The 17,390-nt window shown below is 43.6% G+C and overlaps 1 protein-coding gene across 1 annotated transcript in view; it reads left to right on the forward strand.

Annotated features, from left to right (window-relative positions):
* The window catches only part of SLC26A4 (solute carrier family 26 member 4), a 43,922-nt gene that overhangs the window by 15,981 nt on the left and 10,551 nt on the right, over positions 1-17,390 (forward strand). Inside the window, exons 6-15 of the mRNA XM_090042033.1 lie at positions 2,975-3,127; positions 3,217-3,299; positions 4,415-4,562; positions 5,759-5,872; positions 6,452-6,529; positions 6,844-6,939; positions 11,459-11,565; positions 13,264-13,333; positions 13,645-13,737; positions 13,854-13,949. Coding sequence (XP_089898159.1) covers positions 2,975-3,127; positions 3,217-3,299; positions 4,415-4,562; positions 5,759-5,872; positions 6,452-6,529; positions 6,844-6,939; positions 11,459-11,565; positions 13,264-13,333; positions 13,645-13,737; positions 13,854-13,949 — 1,038 coding nt within the window. The remainder of the gene's footprint in view (positions 1-2,974; positions 3,128-3,216; positions 3,300-4,414; positions 4,563-5,758; positions 5,873-6,451; positions 6,530-6,843; positions 6,940-11,458; positions 11,566-13,263; positions 13,334-13,644; positions 13,738-13,853; positions 13,950-17,390) is intronic.

The raw sequence follows: 17,390 nt of genomic DNA on the forward strand, positions 1-17,390 counted from the left end.
AGGTGGGGGCTGGAAGGGGGAGGAGCCCACCCCGGTAGGGGTTGGGGGCCTCAGGGCTGGTGGGGGTTAGGGGGGCGGGAGGAGTGGGCAGGGCCATTGGGGGTCCCCCCCATGGTCCTCTTCGCCCTCCTCCAGCCCCCCGACCCCTTACTCACTGGCTCCAGAGCCCTGGTACTGAAACACGTGGCCTGACCAGCTGTGTTTCAGTACCAGGGTGAGTGGCAACCATAGAGACACTCTGGCAGCCAGAGCGTCTCTATGGAGCGCCCAGCCTCCAGTTCCGACACTTTTTTTTAAATGTTGATTTTCTTTCTTTTTTTTTCTTTAGACCCCTGGATATCCAAGGGTCTAATTTTCTCCTTGCGCTGCAAGTTTGCAGCACAGGGAACATTTTTTTCATTGTCCCCACACGTGTCTGTTGCCCCATCTCAGAGGGGTTTGAGGCAGGGCAGGAGGCACGTGTGTACTCGTGTGGACACTGCCATTAAGTCATCTAGTCCAGCACACTGCTCAAGGCAGGTTCATCCCTGACTACACCAGCCCAAGCAAGTGTCTGTCCTACCATGTTCTTGAGACCTTCTAGGGACAGAGACTCCACAGTTTGTCTGGGTAGCCTGTTCCACTGAGGCTTGACCACCCTCATAGTCAGAAAGTTCCTCCTAATTTCCAACCTCTGCTGCTGCTTGAGTGCATTGCCTCTTGTCTTGTCCCCTACAGCTATTGCTGTCCTTTCTGTAATTACCCTTCAGGTACTTTAAAACTGTTATCAAATCCCCACTCTGTCTTCTCTCTTCCAGACTAAATAACTCTTGTTCTTTCTACTTTTCTTCATAAGTCTTGTTTGCCAGGAAGTAGGGAAGCTGAACAAGCCCTTACTCCACAGACCGTCCCTTGAGCATATGTGTGAAGAAGTTCAACTTTTTTTAGTCAGGTGATGGGTTTTAGATATCTACATGGCATCTGAATCACTTACACAGTGATACCTATTCAGTGTCTTGCCAATCTGGCCATGTAATTGGACATGAATACTAGTATGTACACAGGAGGCCCTGCACTGGATGTGTATGTACCAGGCTATATGCATCACCCCTGGTGGATACATAACAGCATCTAAGGCCTAAAAAACATGGTCTGTCACAAACCCACAACTAGCATATATTAGACACAGAAGAAGGGGAGCCCTCCCCCGTTTTAGTCCCAATACCTGAGGGAAAGGAAGGAAGGGTGAGGGGGCTAGGGTACTTACTGTGAGGTCAGAGAAACAGGTGTTAGTCCTTCCTCACTGCAACACTCTGACTTCCCAGCACAGTGCTGTAACCACCCAGCCACTCAGATATTTTCTAGGACCCTCTATAGCACTCTTTTTGAAGCTGGCCCCCTGGGCAGCCAGGAGAGGGGTAAACATGGGGCCAGGAAGAAGAGAGCAAGGCAGAGTATATATGGCTTAGTATGGTGATTGGTATTTGGAAAAGTGGGGGCTCTGACTTCTAGCTTAGGGCCGTACTTCCCATTGAGGCAGAAACTTTCCCATCTACTATTCATTCATTTTACCCAATGACTATATTAAACCCAAGGGGTAGAGGCCCAGCTCCAAAAGGAATGCCAGAGAAGGTTTGGGGTAATGCCTGACTTGGGGTGCGATGATTAGAGCACTTGTTAAAGGCAGGAAGATGCAGGTTCAAATGCCCTCTGGGCAAGAGTGGCTTAGAGCCTGGGTTTGCACTTTCCCTGGTGAGCTGCTTAGCCACTGAGGTTAAAACATAGGGGGCCTTCCTTCTCCACCATTTTGTTGCCAGGGGCGCATGTCCACATACATGTGTATGCAGTTGTCTATGCACACAGAGTTATGCAGCCAGGAATGGAATAGCTGTCTGCATGTAGGTGCCAAAAATACCATGTAGATGACGACAAAAAAACTGCCACTTTGACTAGGGGTGCTCAATCTCTGGCCCATGGCTCTGGTGCTCCTCCCAGGACCAGAAATTTGGGGCAGAGGGGGGAGCACCAGTCCCCTGGTGCCAAATCTCTGGATCCACAGGGATCCAGTATCCAATCCCAATATGCAGGGCTGGGAATGGGCAGTGCTAGGGCCCAATTCTGGTGTGGGGGAACAGAATGTAGCAGTATTGGGTCCCCAGGACTCAATCCAGCCCACAGATGGGTCCCCCACACCACTCATCTGGTCAGAGGGTCAGAAGGTTGAGTACCACTGACTTACACAATCAAAAAGAAATAGAATTCCAGACCCAGTGTTTCCAGTGGTGACTTAGACAGTGGCCAGGTACAGACGTTCCACTTTTTTACCTGTGTAAGTGATCAAAAACTGGTGTATATCCATAACAGAACAGAAGTTTGTCACACATAGACTGGTTTAAAAATGATGTAACCCAGTCTAAGATTTGCCCCCCACCCCCTTCCCCAAAGGGTGAATGTGTTCTGTTCACTACCAATCTAAACTATGCTGCTTACAGAAAACTGTAACTTAGATCTATTCTGCCTTGGGTTTTTTTAAATGTCTGTACCTAGCCAGTGTGTTAAATTTGCATCTGGTAGCTGTTGCTTGAGCACCATGGATGGATATTTTTTGTGTCTGGGCAAGGAATATGAAGCTCCAACATCTGTCCTCTTTCTTCTCAAATTTTCTGAATAGAGGCGGGATCTACCCCTTGTTATTTAATATTAATTATATAGAAGTTAGAAATCCTAAGAGATCATCACAGAAAGTTCTCATGGATCTGCTTTTTTAGGTAAGTTCCCCATGAAATCCATCCACTGATTCAGTGAAAGCTTGATACTGCATTAAAGAAACTTGTGTTCCTAGTCAAATTCCTTAGGCCTGTATACATAAGCAAATGCAATAAGTAGCCCCTGACTTTCTTTAAGGTTTTCATGGCAGCTTCTTTGCCTGGACTATTTTCTCTCACTTGGTAAGTGCAATTTAAAGTATCTTATATTGCCTTTGACTTTTTTTCAGACCCTCATAGAAATATTTGAAAGAATTGGTACCACCAATATTGCAGATCTTGTCGCTGGGCTCCTGACCATTGTTGTCTGCATGGCAGTTAAAGAAATAAATGATCGATTCAAACACAAGATTCCGATTCCCATTCCTATAGAGGTCATTGTGGTAAGCAAATAACAACATAGTAGATGAAGCTCGTTGCAGGAGGACATGAGCAGTTTTTCAGTACTAAAACTTGTTTTATTTGATTACAGACGATAGTAGCCACTGGTATTTCTTATGGTGCTGACCTGGAAAAAAAATACAATGCAGGCATTGTGAAAAACATACCTAGAGGGTGAGTGCCTTTGTTCTGAGTGCAGCTAATATTTTAAATGACTATTAATGTCTATAGTAAGAGAAAAAAAGAGCAAAGACAACTGCAGTCTGCTCAGGAGTTTTACTTCTCATTTTGTAAGTATTTCCATACATTTTCCAGGGTTACTTTTTCTGCATCTGTAAAAGAGGAATAATAAAAATGTTTATCTGACTCACTGGGGGCTATCTGCAGAATCAGCTACTGTTGCCAAAGTGAATTTTTGCAACGGAAAACACTAAAATATTATTATTAATTGGATTTTGTAGTATTTTCTATTACAAAAAATCACTTTGGCAACAATAGCTGATTCTGCAGATAACCCCCAATGAATCAGATAAATATTATTATTAATTGTATTTTGATCTGACTCATTGGAAGTTATCTGCAAAATGATAAGTTACTGTTGGTAAAGTGAGTTTTTGTAATGGAAAATACTACAAAATTCAATTGTTTTAAATAAAAATACTCAACTATATGTACAATCCTGAAAACCCATTTTCATGTGAATAGTCTGATCATAGTCTGTATCTACACGTCAGGTTTTAATTCTAAAATACAATTTGTATCTTTGCAAGAATAAAGTTTTCAAGGAATTAACTGAGTGATTATGTCCTGAAAGATTCTAATCTCTTAATAGCAAGAACCTGTACATCCTAGATGATGCACAAGCCCCAACTAATTAATTCTTGTGGGAACATGAGGCTAGATATAAATGTTGTTGAGATCTTCTGATGAAAAGTGCTAAGTATAGAACCTGAGGTATTATTGTTGTAACAGTATAATTAATCACATAATGTCCTTCATTCAACCTTCAAAATGTATTTCTTCCCTTTGCTTTTGCACAGTCAAATTTTTATCTTGCTCAAACCAATGGGAATTTTGTTTCTAACTAATATGGTCAAGATTAAGGCCATATGAAGCAAGATAATCATATTTTATGTCAGTAGGTCTTTCTACTTTTGTATTAACTTGGGATATTACCATTCACGTTGTAAACGATATATAGATATCTGCTTTTGAAGGTTCTTAGCATTTCTAGTGAATGCAGTTTTTGATCAAAGCTGATGATATAAATATATTTTCATGAATGTTAGGTTTTTGCCTCCTGTACCTCCAGTTGTCAGCATGTTTTCACAGATGGCAGCAGCTGCATTTTCCATTGCTGTGGTCGCTTATGCTATTGCTGTGTCTGTGGGGAAGGTATATGCAACCAAGTATGATTATGCTATTGATGGAAACCAGGTATGTGAAACCAAAATATTTTAAGATCTAAGGAAATTAAAGTTAAGTGGATGTTTGCTTACATGGCCACATGGAAAAAATACAGATTATATAAATGGTTCACATCTGAGTGAATTCTAATGTGTGATATTAAACTATTGCAAGAAGCAGATAACATGTGGGCTTCGGTTACAGCATATTACAAATTTAGTACATGGAGATAAGACAAGTGTGAACTACCCACAGTATTGGTCCCAACCCCCAATCCTTCGTGTTGCTCCAGTAAACTAAAGGCACTTAAAGCTTCCCTGAAAGGTCAACTACTGGTAATCTTTATTCAGGTGAAGTATCTGGTGGTGTGTAGAGATGGTATGACTGACTTTATGTAAGTATTGATCCACAGTTACACCTGCTTTTCATTTCTCTGTGCATGAACATGCTTTGAGATGCATGATTTTGAAGTGTAGGGGATTGTGCTGAACAGGTAGAGGGGTTTTGGAAGACTTCTTCAGTCAATGTAAGTTAAACTTGATCTAAGTCTCCCAGTCCCTGGAGGCCAGGGACCTCACATACTCTAGTGTTCCTGGCTTCAGGGCAGCTGTGCTGGGGATCCAGGCAAGATTCCTTCAGAACCCTGCCTTGGATTCAGTGCAAGTTTATCAACACTGAGAGGTTTTGAACAAGCATTTTGGATTCAATAAACCAGCAAATCTTGATAAAGCTTTGTTTTATTGGCAGATGTCCAACCAGCTCTATTGGTGATAAAATGTTGTGCATCAAGTAAGGGCTAGTCTACACACAGTTTTTTAATAGGTTTAATGTTAATTTAGAAACCAACATAGTTAAGGTACAGCTCTCATGTATGGATACAGTTATACTAGTATAAGAATTCTTATAGTAATATAACATATTAAGATGAAATTTTTGGAAATCAGCCATTTACCTTTATTAGTAAATAGAAAATTACCTTTATAGGTAAACTTCTCATGAGGGAGATGTACCAATTTATCTTTATTGGTGTTTGAACTAAACCAGTGCAAAAAACAGTGTAAACAGGTTCCAAAATACTTGCCAGAACTGGTGTTACTATTACAGTGTTTTGTGAGCGACTACTGTACATTTTACTTTCCAGACTCCTACAGGAAAATATTGTCATTTTGGACTGCAAATTTATCTTAAGAAATTTGCATTTACATCCTCATTTAATCTTCCTCTAGGAGTTTATTGCCTTTGGGATCAGCAATGTTTTTTCAGGAGCTTTTTCCTGTTTTGTTGCTACAACTGCACTTTCACGTACTGCTGTCCAGGAAAGCACTGGTGGAAAAACTCAGGTAATGAGCTTTTCTAGCTACTACTTTTCAAGATAGTCCTATTTAATGTTGCATAGGGCACAGTCTAACCATAGTACGCTCCTGTAATAACAGTATGCTGGTGTTAATTATCTTACTTGTAGTTGTACTGATGCTGAGATTTGAACCCAGACCTCTTTGCAGTAAAATCACGAGAAGCTACTAACAGGAAAAAAAAGATCAGCATCTCAGCAAGTGTAATTGGTTTCTGAACAGTGTGCAACAGCCACTAGAGGGAGACTAGGACTTCCTAGCGTCCTTACACTGCCATGTGGAACACGGAGTAGTTGTAAATGTTCTCGTCTTTATATACAGATCAGCCTTCCTGAGAATATTAATATATGTGTAGTGATTTACGTGGGCTGCTGTGGCTTATTTGACCTCTCTAGTTTAATTGTTTCAGCATTTGTTCATGTACATTTGAAGAAAATAATATGTTAGCAGTTTGCTTGTTTATAAAAATGTGACATAAAGCTATATATGTATTATTCTTAATGAACCTAGAAACATAATAGAAAATTTAAAAATGCTTACTACAGATAAATACTATCTTCTTTGCAGGTTGCTGGCCTAATCTCAGCTGGGATTGTTATGATTGCCATTGTTGCTCTGGGGAAATTGCTAGAGCCCTTGCAAAAGGTACTATATTTCACCTATGAAGTACACTTGCTGACATACTATTTAAATCCAAAAAAAGGATTTTTTAAAAATTTTTTGTTGTTGCGATTTCTCAGTTGGTCTAATAAATGCAATAATCTAGAACTCTTGGTTCAGAGATGATACCTTTTAAGTCCAGACACTCAGCTGTAGTGAACTAGACTGGTGTCTCCAGCTGAGGCTCTGTTCCATAGTATACAATGAGGATATACCTCATAATGAGAAGATGTATTTAAACACCCTAAAGTGCATTTCTTTCTTATGAATAATGCTGTTTTCACTATATATCTTCACAGTCTGTGTTGGCAGCTGTTGTCATTGCCAACTTGAAAGGGATGTTCATGCAGGTATGTGATGTTCCCAGATTGTGGAGACAGAACAAGGTGGATGCTGTAAGTAATCTACTTTTTTTTCCTAAATAATTTAATATTGGTTCTCTTTATGGTTTTTATCACTCCCCAGGTTTCTCCTAGCTTCCACATCCTTTTTATTCACATAAACAGAATTAAACCATATCCTCTGGTTCATAATGGCTATTTTTGTGCTCATCTCCAATACATATGTTGCCCCTAAAGCAGTGAAAATTTCAGATGCAGTCAGTGAAAATGTCCTGATGTGTTGGGACCACTGTAGCAGATCTTTACCACCGTAATTATCAGCATCCTGTCACAAAGTTCCAAGTTATGGCATCCCGTTACACTGGCAATCCCTGGCTATTGGCAACCAGCACAGTGTACAGCAGTTTGTGAAGCTGGAGCCTGTAAATATGTCTTAATCTCCTTTATCCTTCTGCTTTTCGAATTTGCTTTGCCATCTTAGATGATCCAGGGAATATGGCCCTTTATGTTCTGATTATGAATCAATTTGTAAACGATTCTCAAATGTTTCCAGATACATTGCAATAGCAACATTATTCTTTACCATTCCAGAACCAATAGCTCCCCACAGTCTTCACCTCCCTTTTTTTTTTTTTTTTTTTTAAGAGCAGGAATAATATGAACTAGAATGTGTGCATAAGAGCACTTTGTCAAGAGTTCCAGGCACAAACACACCTAGTCATGGGCAGATCTAGGATTTTGAAAAGTGGGATGCAGTTAGTGTGGCACATCATCACCAGGGATCCTGGTTTTCTCTGTTAAATTTTTATTAAAAATAAATATATCATTAATATATATTAAAGATAATATTTTATTTAAAATAAATTCTAAATACCTATAAATATTGGTGTTTGATTTTGGATTTTTTGTCATGGAAAATCAGAGCTCCCTGCTTGCTTCACTCACCAAGACATGGGTCAAGCTGCAGCTGTCCCCCTACACTGCCCTGATATGCTGGGGTCTTTCCAGCATTCCCTCTAAGCTGCACATGTGCGTGGCCACACACAAGTAAAAGTCTTGCCATGCACAAACTTTTTAAGGCTGCGCACCCTCCAGGATAGGACCTGGACTACAGCATGGGCCACTTACTGAAGCTCCTTCCTGAGTTGAGCTAGGGCTGGGGCTGGGGCCTGGGGTGGGCTCCACCAGCTTCGAGGAACTGCTACACTCCCCAGCCCTGATGCCATGTGCCTCCTTGCTCCCTGAGGCGATGCGGAAGAGCAGAGCATTACCTCAGATCCCCATCCCTGCCTCGCCTCAAAGGAGCCACTGCCTGCTCCACCAGCTCCAGGGAACTGCTCCACTGTGCCTCCTCACCCCCCAAGCTGATGCGGGGGAGTGGAGCAGTTTCTCAGAGCTGGCAGAGCCCATCCCAGGCCCTGTCCCCATCCCCACCCCTGTCCCTGCCTCACCTCTGGGAGGAGCCGCTGCCTGCCCCAGGTGAGGAGTGAGGAACTTACCTTCAGTAAGTGTCCCATGCCAGCCCTGGTGTCTTCCTTTCAGTTCTATTGATTTGATGGCTGGGCCACAGCACTCCACTGCACTTCTCCATGCTGACTTCTGCCCAGAGCAGGGTGGTGGCCAAACCCTGCCTGCTCCCAGCTGGACAGTTACTTTGGAACACTTACCGGCAGACTGTGCCCTACCAAAACGGGGAGGCAGGACCAAAGCAGTGTGCTTATGGACCAAAGCAGTGTGCTCATGGACCACTACTCCTTAGAGGGAGCATTGAGCCTGCCAATGCCATTGCCCCTCCTTCCCCACCTACAGCCCCAAGCCCGGCTGGAGGGGGGCCCCCCATCTGCCTGGAATATGGGCCAGGGACCCAGGTCCACAGCCCGCTGCCCCCTGCAGAAGTGCTCAAGCCCCAGCTGCTGACCACAGGAGGCAGCAGCTGCTGTGGCAGAGCAGAGCGTGGAGTCCAGCTCCCCCTCCTCCATGGGGGGCAGAGCTGGAGTGGAGCCTGTGGAGGGGGTGGGTGCGGGCTGACCACTGCAGGTGTGGGCTCCCCACCCCACTGCCCTCCCCTTGGGGCTTCCGCAGCCCAGCAATGGGACCCAGCTTGGCAGGGGCAGAGTGGGACCAGGCAGGGAAGTTCAGTGCCCACTGGGAGCTCTGCGCTGCCATGGTGAGGCACCCCCTACCTGTCTGGCAGCAGCAGGTGGCACAACCCTGCGCCACCACCCCTACTGCTGCTGGGCAGGCAGTGGGTGCCTTGCCGTGGCAGCATGAGGCTCCCAGTGGCAACACTGAGCTTCCCTACCCTACTCTGCTGTGCTGTGCCAGGGCCTACCCACTGGGCCACAGAGGCCCCAGTGGAAGGCGAGCAGGACAGGGAGCACCAAGCCCGCAGTGGGAAGCCTGCTCCCTCACCGTGAACAAGTCTGGGGGGCATGTGCCTCCCATGTGCCCCTGGGAGCGCGTGTAGTGGCAAGGAGCCAGCCCCCCTGCCCCTGCCACCCCCTGGATGAGCCACTTGTGGCTCCACCCCGCTCCCCACCAGGGCCCTGCAGTCATGCATTCTGGCCCTGGGCTGCAAGCCCCATGCACCGCCCCAACTGGGCAGCAGCCCCAGCCCTACCCAACTCCCTCTGTCCCCCCTTATGGGGGCTTAAATCCCTGTCCCATCACCACCAGACTTACCTACTATTTCCCGCATCTTTTTCCTTTAAAGGACAAAATCCAAGTTTTTCTCCTCCAAAATGAGAAAATCTGGGTTTTGCCATATTTTTCCTTAGTGAACAGAAAACCTGGATCCCTGATCATCACATATAACACAATATACATTTCTCTCCAGTTAAAAAGAAACTAGAACTTTGACTAATATGCTAAGGACTTACAGCCATATCATTCAGTTTAAAATAAAAGCAAAGTATATCTTTATTGCAATATTGCTATATTACATATAGAAACACAGCAAACTAGGCAAAAAAAATCAAAACTTGTTGTTTCATTAGTCCTGTAGCCATTAGAATTTTTCAGATTCTTAGAACAAAAGCATCTTGAGCATCTTTACAGTGCATCCAGTACTTCACTGAAAGTTATTTCCACACCTGAGTTAATGTTTTGGAGTTAAAAACAGTCTGCAAGGCTGAAAAATGGGAGGTTCATTATCAGGAGCCACTTACAGATGCAGAATTGCCCAAGAAAGGATAACTCAATTAGTGAAAAAGGAGAGAGGATTATAGATGCCTGTGGAATGAAGAGTTTAGAAAGAATCAGATAGGTTATAGTGAGCCATAAAATCAGTTGACTATCGCTGCTGCCTAAGTATAAATTCTGCTGGCACTGCCAGGCAGTTGCTTTTAAAATTGGGGTGGACCAGGAATCAAAGTGGGGTGCAAATGCACCACTGCATCCCCAGTGGATCCACCCCTACACCTAGGGTGCCTGTAGACATGCTGAGAGCAAACTTGATTAACTGAGTCTGCTGGAGCCTGGTAGTTACTGTGCTCCAGCAGCTTCCCGTTTCTCGTGTATCAGTGTCCCCATGCTTCAAAATGGTTGTAGGGGTGCTTGAACTAAAGCTCATTGAACAAGTTTTAGTTCAAGCGCCCCCACCACCATTTTGAAGTGCGGGGATGATGTTACATGAGATGCTACAGCACTTTAAAGCAGCTCTTGCAGCCGCTCGCCCACCCACACTCCCAGAGCATGTCAAAGTGCCCCTAGTCTGTATTTTTGAGCCCTCTAATTTCAACCAAGTTCTTCCCTCATGCCTTATGGGAGTTTCTATGAAGATCCCTTTTGTGAGATTTGGGGTAGAAAGGACTGCATAGAAAGTGTCTCCTTTCAATAGTCCCTGTCATGCCCAGATTTTCTGGAGCTTGTTTATGAGCAGTACCTTGAATGGGCCAGATTCTGAGATTCTTAACCAATTTTCAAACAGCATTTACATGGGAGCTGAGATGCCCAAACCATTGCCATTTGGGTCCAATGGGAACTTTGCCTCAGCAATGATAGGCTAAGCATGTCAAGACTTATCCCACATGGTTTCTTTTGATCAAGGAAGCAGGAAAGACTTCAGAATATGTCCCTCATTTTATATGATATACCAGTCTGTGGGACAGATCCTGCTCTCAGAAATCATTTGGGACAATCCCTCCTTACCACCAGTGGGTCTGAGAATAAACTGTTCTCCTACAATGTGTGTACATGAGAAAATAAAAAGTTTACAATTTCTGTATGCAAAATTAACAAAAATAGGTGTTGTTGGAAAAGATTAAAAGCAATGACTAGTGGTGTTCTCATTCATTCCATGACAGGTGACTGGGTGTCTGTTATATTTCATCATGTTAAAAACACTTGGTAATTCATTGCCTGAAATTCAAATAGGAATAATAAAACAGGAACTGGCAAAACTATCTGGGAAATAAAGGAAGAGTTTAACACACAAATCAGCACTTGGGGTATTTTGACCACCTTTGATCTTAAATTGTAGATTACCATTGATATTTGGTTCAGTGAGATCCTACTGTGACTAAGAGCAGTTTTCTTTAAATAAGAAAATTCGTACTTGTTATTTCCTTTCTAGATGATCTGGGTTTTCACATGTGTGGCATCCATCATTCTGGGGCTCGATTTGGGATTGCTTGCTGGCCTTGTGTTTGGATTACTGACAGTTGTGGTGAGAGTTCAATTGTAAGTAACACAGAAATGAGACCTTTCAGTGTTATACCATTAAAATAATTTAGCGAAAAGCAAAGAAAATTATGACTGTTTTATGGAAGTAAAAAAAATCTACTGATTTAATACACAGTGCTGTTTCTGTGATTATTGTCATAATCACAAAAGTAATATACAATGTGACTATTTACTGTAATTTTTTTGCATCCTCAGTCATCTCTCTTTTATGAACCCACAGGACTGTGGAACTTAGAAAACGGACAGAAACATTCAAAACTGTGAAAAATTCTAAGAGCGTTTCTACTGTATTAATTTACTATAGTGCAGTGGAAGTCAGACTTTTTGGCAAATGTACCACAAATTAGCCCTGCATTCTCCCAGAGTGCCACTCCAATCCCTTTTCCTTGCCCAATCTGCTGCTCTGCTTCCTGCTCTCTCTGTCACTGTGCTGGTTATCCCCTCCCTGAACTGTCATGTGCCATGCAAAGAGGCTGCCCATGCCACTCGTGGCACACATGCTTCAGGTTGACCACACCGGTTACATTGATTTTTCAGCACTAAACAATTTATGGTGGGGGCACATAGGATAGAAAACATGTTGGCAAGTAACTGTCTCAGCAGCTGCTTATTCTACATGTCACTGGACAGAATTTGTAGAACGAGTAGCACGTGTGTGTGTGACCATAATTTTTATTCTGTTTTGTTACCCTAAGACACTATATAAAATACTATGTAGTTAAAAGACTCATATTCACAGGTTAACTCTTGACTGCCTCTGGTATTTCCCTGATCACACAGAATGCAGGGCAGCAAACCAACTTAAAAAAACAGTAGAGGGTGAATGGAAGTGAAAGATGGCTTCAGAGGACTTTGCTTTGCTACTCAGCTACCTCATATGCCTCTTCTGATTTACTTGCTGAATATACACCTTTCCTTCCCCTGGAGTCCAGAAAGCACAGTGTCATCAGTGCCTATCAGAGCTGTGCTGTGAAGAGGCCCTTAGAACAGCAATTTTTTTTGACAAATAATAAGTTAGCAAAAAAAGGAGTTTTGGTCAGGTTAAATTTGGTAAATAGTTTCAGTTCAAAAAGGGGGAGGAAATTTTAAAATGTAGAAAAAATGTGTTCCAAGATGTTTTAAATTAAATGTTTAATTTCAGAAATTAAAACAATTAGTTTCAACATTTTGAAAATGAAACTTATATTTTTTATTTTAAAATATTACATGAATTAGAGGAAAAAAGATTAAAGAAAATAGTTAAATAATAAAAAATAAAACAATGCATTTTGTTTTAGATTGAATTAAGAGTTTTGGCTTGGTTCAAAGCAGTGTTCTTTCACTTTTTTGTTCTACCAAAAACCTGGGAAATACGTTTCTGTTTGACTCCAAAAGATTTTTTTTTCTGTTCAGTCACCAAACCAAAACAAAAACAATTAACCTTCCTTTAAAAATAGTGTCACTAGGCTGCTGAGACTAAAGTGTATCATGTTTAAGAAAGGGTCTGTTAGAACCACTACCAGTCAGGGGAGTTCCTTGCATAATAGTGTAGTATAAGATTGCAGCAGGCTCCTTACTGGGCTATTCAGTTTGCAGCTTAAGACATATTTTCAGCATTGTATAAAGGTTGTATGTCATTCTAAGAAACCATCCCAGGTTCATAATTTTTCAATTAAGTGTTTCCTTTTCACCATTTTCTCCTTTTGTTTCTATTAGTCCTTCTTGGGGTGGCCTTGGGAACGTTCCTGGCACAGATCTCTATAGGAATGTCAAGGAATACAAAAACGTAAGAGTTGATCAGTTTGTTTGGGTTTTTTTAATAATGGCAGAAGTGCAGCTCCTAAAGGTAAAATGTCTAAGAATTAAACCCTCCATTTACATCCAAGTGGCTGGGCTATATCACCTGCTGGGATATATAGTTTTTTCAGAGCTGAAACTCTGAATTAAAACTTAATGGAGTTTGCTATCAGATCACCTTGTTTATGAATTATATGACAGCTTGATTTTTTGCTATCAAACTGATTCACCATTTGGCAACGTTTAGATACTGCTGCTTACTGGATAAATAAAATAATGCTTCATCCTGACATTTGACAGGTTGTTGAACCACAAGGAGTGAAGATTCTTCAATTTTCCAGTCCTATTTTTTATGCCAATATTGATGGATTGAAAAGCAGCCTCAAATCCACTGTAAGTAGTCTGTGAAGGTTTTGGATATTTCCTCATTTACAGGCTCTGGATATGTCACAGCAGTTTACCTAGATCAAATGCAAATAAATTTAATACCTTGGTCCTGTTTTCTGTAGGTGGGTTTTGATGCAGTTAGGGTATACAACAAGAGACTCAAAGCACTAAGAAAGATACAGAAACTAATCAAGAAGGGGAAGTTGAAGGCAACTAAGGTAAAGTTTAATTTTTCATCTCTCTCTTTTTTTCTTACAAGATTGCTAATAGATCTAAAATCAGACAAGCTAGCATTGCTGTGGTTCATGCCCATACCATGAAATCTTTTGTCTTTTATTTTAAAAATAAAAAGGGGATAGCTTTGACTGATCACTAAGATAGGAGATGGGACCTTACATAAGATTTGGCAAGCTGAGCCATTTATCTGACAGCTATGCTTAGTACTAGGTTATGCTGCTGTAGCATAAATAATGTGTGGCTGTTGCCAAAAGGTGGTAGTGATCATCTAGATGACAGCAGGCTGGATTGCTTGGGATGTTCAAGAAGGGCTAGATGGGTGTAATTCTTATTGGACTATAATGCAAGCTTTAGGAAACTCAAACCTTTTTCCAGTTAGGGCCTGGCTGATGTAAACAGTTTCATAGTTTCTAGGGTTGGAAGGGACCTGAGCAGATCATCAAGTCCAACCCCCTTCTGTGGCAGGAAAGCATATGGGGGTCAAACGACCCCAGCAAGGTGTTTGTCTAGCCTTGTCTTAAAGACCCCCAGGGTAGGAGCCAGCACCACTTCACTTGGAAGTTGGTTCTAGATCCTCGCCGCCCTGACAGTAAAGTAGCGCCTCCTGATGTCTAATCTGAATTTACCCTCTGCCAGCTTGTGACCATTATTTCTAGTCACTCCCAGTAGTGCTCAGGGGAATAGGGATGCCCCCAATGCCTGCTGGTCCCCCCCTGACTAGTTTGTAATAGGCCACTAGATCCCCCCCATAGCCTTCTCTTAGGAGGCTGAACAGGTTCAGGACCTGCAGCCTCTCCTCGTAGGGCCTGCCCTGCTGCCCTCTGATCATGCAAGTGGCCCGCCTCTGGACCCTCCCCATGTTGTCCAGAACTGGACACAGTACTCCAACTGTGGCCTGACCAGTGCCGCATAGAGGGGAAGGATCACCTCCTTGGATCTGCTTGAGATGCATCTGTGGAGTACGGATGGCCTTACTGACTGCATCCTCACACTGTCGGCCCATGTTCATCTTGGCATCAATGATGACTCCAAGATCCTTTTCTACCTCTGCACTGATGAGAAGGGAGCTCCCCAGCCTGTAGGTGTGGTGCTGGTTCTTCCCCCCCAGATGCATCACCTTGCACTTGTCAGTGTTGAAACCCATCCTGTCCTCATCCACCCACCCCTGTAAGCTGTCTAGGTCCAATTGCAGCCTATTCCTCCCTTCTAGCATGCCCACTTCCCTCCACATCTTAGTATCGTCTGGGAATTTGAACAGGGTGCTTTTTACCCCCTCGTCCAAGTCACTGATGAAGATGTTGAACAGTGCGGGCCTGAGGACCAAACCCTGGGGGACCCCACTGCCCACATCCCTCCAGCTTGAAAATGACCCATCCACCACCACCCTCTGGGTGTGGCCCTCCAGCCAGTTGGCGACCCAGTTGACTGTGTGGGTGTTGACACCACAGTCCCCTAGTTTTTTTAATGAGAACGGGGTGAGAGACAGTGTCAAAGGCCTTCCTACAGTCCAGAAAGACTACATCCACTGCGACACCTGTGTCTAAGGATTTTGTGACCTTGTCATAGAAGGCCACCAGGTTGGTCTGACAGAATCTACCTCTAATGAACCTGTGTCAGTTGCCCCAAGCATAATCTCCTGGGCTGGCCCTTCGCGGACATGCGCCAGGATAATTCTCTCAAAAAACTTACCCAGGATCGAGGTAAGACTAACGGGCCTGTAGTTTCCTGGGTCCTCCTTTCTCCCTTTTTTGAAAATAGGAACCACATTGGCCCTTTTCCAGTCCTCTGGCACCACACCAGAGCTTGTAAAGCCATTCCAGGGGTCCCACAATGACCTCTGCTAATTCCCTCAGCACCCCGGGGTGGAGATTGTCAGGACCTGCTGATTTTAAATACGTCCAGTCCCTCCAGAAGTTCCCTGACTAGGTCCTCACTGACCCTAGGCCTGGGTGTGCCTCCCCTGGGGCCTATCCCGGTGTGTGTGTGGGGGGGTGACCCAGTCCCTGCTCAGAAAAATGGAGGCAAAGAAATTGTTAAATAGGTTAGCTTTGCTGTATGGTGCGATGACCAGATTTCCTAGCGTGTCCTGCAGAGGCCCCACGTTACTTGGTACCTTCTTTTTACCTCCTATGTATTTAAAAAAGGACTTCTTGTTGTCCTTGATCTGGGTAGCTAGTCCCAGTTCCATCTCCGCCTTGGCCTCCCTGACTGCCCCACTACAGCCCTGAGCAACCGAGGTATAGTCCTCCCTGGTGATGGCCCCTCCCTTCCATTGGGTATATGCCTCCTTTTTAGCTAGGAGACATTCCTGGATGCTTTTGGTGAGCCATTGGGGCTCTTGTCCCCTTTTGATCCGTGTTGGGATTACCTCCCTTTGGGCTTGGAGGATCATCTCCTTAAGGAACAACCATTCTTCTTGGACACCTGACTCTCCTCCCCTCCGGGACCTCAGTGCCTCCCCGACTGTTCTCCTTAGCTCATTGAAGTCCGCCCTTCTGAAGTCCAGGGCTGCTGCCTTGCTGCAGGCCTTTGCCACCTTGCGCTGGATGGTGAATTCCAGCAGGCGATGATTGCTGTCACCCAGGTGGTCGAGCACCTGCAGTCCCCTCACCCGTGGCCAGCACCAGGTCCAACAAGGCGTCTCCCCTGGTGGGACTGTTTTATGTGGAGCACTGATCCAGGAAAGAACCTGTGGCAGAAGATTATTTTACCAGCTATAGATAAGAAGTCCTGAGGTGCCCAACTGTGTAGCAAAGTGTTGGTGCATCATTGCTAAGCAACTTTCAAACATGGGTATCTGAACAGGACAACTGAATCCAAAACAGGGATGTCAAAATTGATGCTATCTCCAACCCTTGACCACAGCCTGGTGAACCATATGGTGGAGTGTTCCTCAGGGACTAAAGAAAATAAATTATTTCACTGCAGGATACTAGCAACAGTAGACTTCTTCTATGACTGCTACTCCAGCCTTAGGGTTGGAGTAACCTTGTCAGTGTTTTAGCCCCAGGTGTGCCCAGGAGGGGAGAGAAATGCCAGTGACAATAATTTAGCTAAAATTCCTTTATTAAATCTAAAGGCCAGTAGCAGTTTTGCAGTCACTTTAAACAAACCTTCTAAACTAACAAAATACCAACTATATATATTAGATAATGATGTTACACTAATGTTACAATTAATGACTGCGCCCACACAGTAATTACTGTTTGATCAAAATATTTTAAAATGGGCTAGCGCGGGAGATTCCATCTGTCCCATACTGACCGGCTCCAGCACATCCAACTCACGCTAGCAAAGAACATCTCTTGCTCAGTTTTATCCCTTTAGCTTTCTTATTAGACCATCTTTGCTGAGTTCTACAAACTGATCAGATCTAGTAGGAAACTTCCATACATGCCTTACTGTTCCACAATCTCCTTCTT

This window comes from Crocodylus siamensis, chromosome 4, assembly GCF_052110815.1.
Source record: "Crocodylus siamensis isolate JL-2025a chromosome 4, ASM5211081v1, whole genome shotgun sequence".
NCBI lineage: Eukaryota > Metazoa > Chordata > Crocodylia > Crocodylidae > Crocodylus > Crocodylus siamensis.